The sequence below is a fragment of the Apis dorsata genome, unplaced genomic scaffold (genome assembly GCF_000469605.1).
Source record: "Apis dorsata unplaced genomic scaffold, Apis dorsata 1.3 scaffold_88, whole genome shotgun sequence".
Taxonomy (NCBI): Eukaryota; Metazoa; Arthropoda; class Insecta; order Hymenoptera; family Apidae; genus Apis; species Apis dorsata.
This window is the reverse complement of record NW_006263386.1, coordinates 796,412-799,759: the sequence shown is the minus strand read 5'-3', so window position 1 is coordinate 799,759 and position 3,348 is coordinate 796,412. Positions and strand designations below refer to the sequence as shown.

The 3,348-nt window shown below is 25.1% G+C and overlaps 1 protein-coding gene across 6 annotated transcripts in view; it reads left to right on the top strand.

The window, feature by feature from the left end:
* LOC102675086 (furin-like protease 1) overlaps positions 1 to 3,348 on the top strand; it is a 306,104-nt gene that overhangs the window by 275,901 nt on the left and 26,855 nt on the right. For all 6 annotated transcript variants that reach the window (XM_031508500.1, XM_031508496.1, XM_031508501.1 and 3 more), the window contains one exon: positions 3,257 to 3,348. In XM_031508500.1, coding sequence (XP_031364360.1) covers positions 3,257 to 3,348 — 92 coding nt within the window. The remainder of the gene's footprint in view (positions 1 to 3,256) is intronic.

The following is a 3,348-nucleotide window of genomic DNA, read 5'->3' as shown; positions in this document are numbered from 1 at the left end:
AAAAAAAAAAAAGAAAAAGAAAATCTTAAAATCCTGTACAGAATTTTCCAAATTGGATAAAATAAATATCACTTTTCAATTCATCACCGTAACTCATTTCATCATTTCCATCAAATAAAAATTCCTCGAGCATCGTTATATAACGCTTTATTAATTTCCCAACGGCAACGACATTGACACCCTATTCGCGTCACCTATTTCACTGTCACCGGGTTTCCAAGACCACGCCTCGAGGCACCCATCATCGAATACACCAAATACCTTGTGGATGGTACACGGTTGTTCGCCCGAACGAACGTAGACATCACACGAATCCGCGTGTGTGTGCGTGCGTGTGAGCGTGTGTGCGCGGATAATGCAAAGTGCACTCGTGTCACGTCAAATGGAGGCACCCATCTGTCGTTAGACGGTGGTGACATTAAGAAAACAGGAAAGACGGTTCTGTGCCTCGTTCTGAATAAAGCTCGTTTCATTCGCGTACGCGCCATTTCGAATTTTTCGAGCGTGTATGTAAATTAGTTGGATGATATTACTTATCGAAAATATTCGAATATTCGGTGTAATTTGAAGAGGAGGGAAAGAAAATGGAATTTCGAATTTAAAAGAATATTTAATCGAATATGCGCGGATTTACGAATTTATTTTATCGAAATAAATAAATTTTTTTTTACAAAGGTAAAATTATATTATGTTAAGTAGGTTAAGAAAAATTAAAAAGGAATAAATTTTGAATTTTGAAAACATTATAAATTTATGTTATGAAATTAAAAAGGAAATTTTTTTGAAATTTTTTTTTTATGAAATTAAAAATGAAATTCGAATGAGCAAGTTAAATTGGTAAAAGTAACAGTGAAAAGTTAAAGAATAAGTAGAGAGGTAAAATTTTGATTTTGAAGTGATTTTTAATATATATCTTTTTATCTTCAATTCATGAAATTTGAATATTTAAAGAAAAATTTATTACACATTTATATGTGTGTCTTTATATATGTTTTATAATATTTTTCTTATTATTTCAATTAATATTATAAATACAAATTTACAAATATAATCTCATAATTATTATACATTATAAATTTCATATTATAATCTAATACAATGTAATTATTAGATTATAATTAAACGTATATTATAATATTATGAATATTAACAATGGAGATCAGAGATGATGTTTAAATTATGCAAATACGTTATTTATTGGCATAAATATTATTAATAAATAAAAATTTATTTATTAATAATATAAAGATAATAAATAAATAATTAATATTTACTTATTATCGAGAAAAATATTAATAATTTTAGAAATGGATTCTTTTCATTTTCATACGTGGATTCTTTTATTCCAATAATAATTTCAATGAATAATAGAACGTCGAATAAAAGAAAAACCAAAAAATTTTATTCAAAATTATTTCACGATATTCATCATTTTTAAATGTAATCTCTCTCTTTTAATATTTTTAATTTTATATAATTAATAAGATATAATATTCGCTTATTCTATCGTAAAAATTATCTTCGATGATTTATCATTATTCATTAAAAGAAACAAATAAATAAATACATTATATTGAAAAAATATATTTCCAAAAAAAAGGATTTGCAATCATTTGCAATCAATTACATATTTTCCTTTAACCAAATATATGTATATTTCACCAGAGAACAAAGAGTAAAAATTGATCAAAAAATTTAAACTGAAAAGTTTATGCAACTTGTTTAAAAATCGATTCAAAGAATGTATAATTCAATGTGCTTTCATTTCATACACCATATGTTTACAAAGGAAATTAAAAATAAATTTTCTGCAACACCAAAATGAAATTTTAATTGAAATTTCTTCCTCTGAAATCTTTATGAAACACGTACGTATTCGAAACTATCGTTTAATTTTAATTATTATTATCCTGTAAATTAATTAAATAGAAATAAAATATTTTTATTTTTATTTATCGTGTAGACCGATATTAATTTTCTTAAGTGTGTTTAGCTCCTTTATATACTTCTATAAGTATAACTTATTACACTTATATCACGTAGTTAATTTATGTATGCACACATTTATCGTTGGAAAATTATTTGTTGCTTCAAATGTATAATTAAATTAGAATTAAATTATCTGTTTCCATACTAGCATGTTTAAGATACATATATGTACAATTTTTCTCTTTTTGTTTTCCATAGATAATTATACGTATACATTTCTGTTATTTTTATTTAAAAAAAGATTGTTTTAATAATCGCAATCAATCGCAATTTGACCAAACAAAATGATTAATTTCCAATTAATTAAACGACTCGACAAATTTTTATATAATTTTAAATATTTTTATTACTTTGCCTTATTATTATTACTATAGAATGTAACTATACACAGAATCAGGTGAATGTATTTTTGTGCATTTCCACAATTCACTTATAGCATTTCAAAGTATTTAGAGAATTGTTGAAATTTTTACTTTCAGCATGTTCATATGTGTTTCATCAGTTAAAAAGCATCCTTTTTTTTTATATATATATCTCGATATTAATGTTTTTAATTTTTCAATGACGAACATTCCATTGCACGAACCATGAATCGCTTGTCAGAAGAAATTTTTTTTTTCTCAATAGCTACTTCTGAGAAACGATTTTCTTTTTCCATTATTTTCACATATTCATATTTATCGTTCCGTAGATACAATATAAATCGCAAGTGAAATGGAGAAATTAATTAAAATATCTTTTAATTGATATAAGAAATTTATTCCAATTTGAAAACTGTCTGATGAATATACTTGAACATAAAAAGTTCTATCTTCTTGCTCTATCAAATTAATTAATTTCACTCGAAACCGATTATATTTTATATCATGCTAGTTTTAATTTTATCTAATGTTACGCTAATATGCGCCATACAATTGAAAATCTTGCAACAAGAGACATTCTTTTGAATTATTACAGATAACATATCTAAAATATTCTATATATATATTCTATATATATATAATATATTCTATATATTATATATATATATTCTATATATATATAATATATTCTATATATTATAAACTCTAAATAGAGATGAATATATTATGTTTCAAAAATCGAAATAAAGTCCTACATAATAACAAATATAATTACAAATATATCGACGTAATTATCATAAAAATATACATTTTTCCAATCTTATATCTCTCCACTTCACAACGGCGATCCAATCTCGCACGTGAATCAAAATGTTAAAAAAACGACTTACCCATATACATTCCAGACACCCTAGACGAGTTCAAGCTTGTGTTCTACGGCACGGAAACGTCATTGGAATTCGACGACGAGTTGGACAAGGACAAACCGTTACCGCCG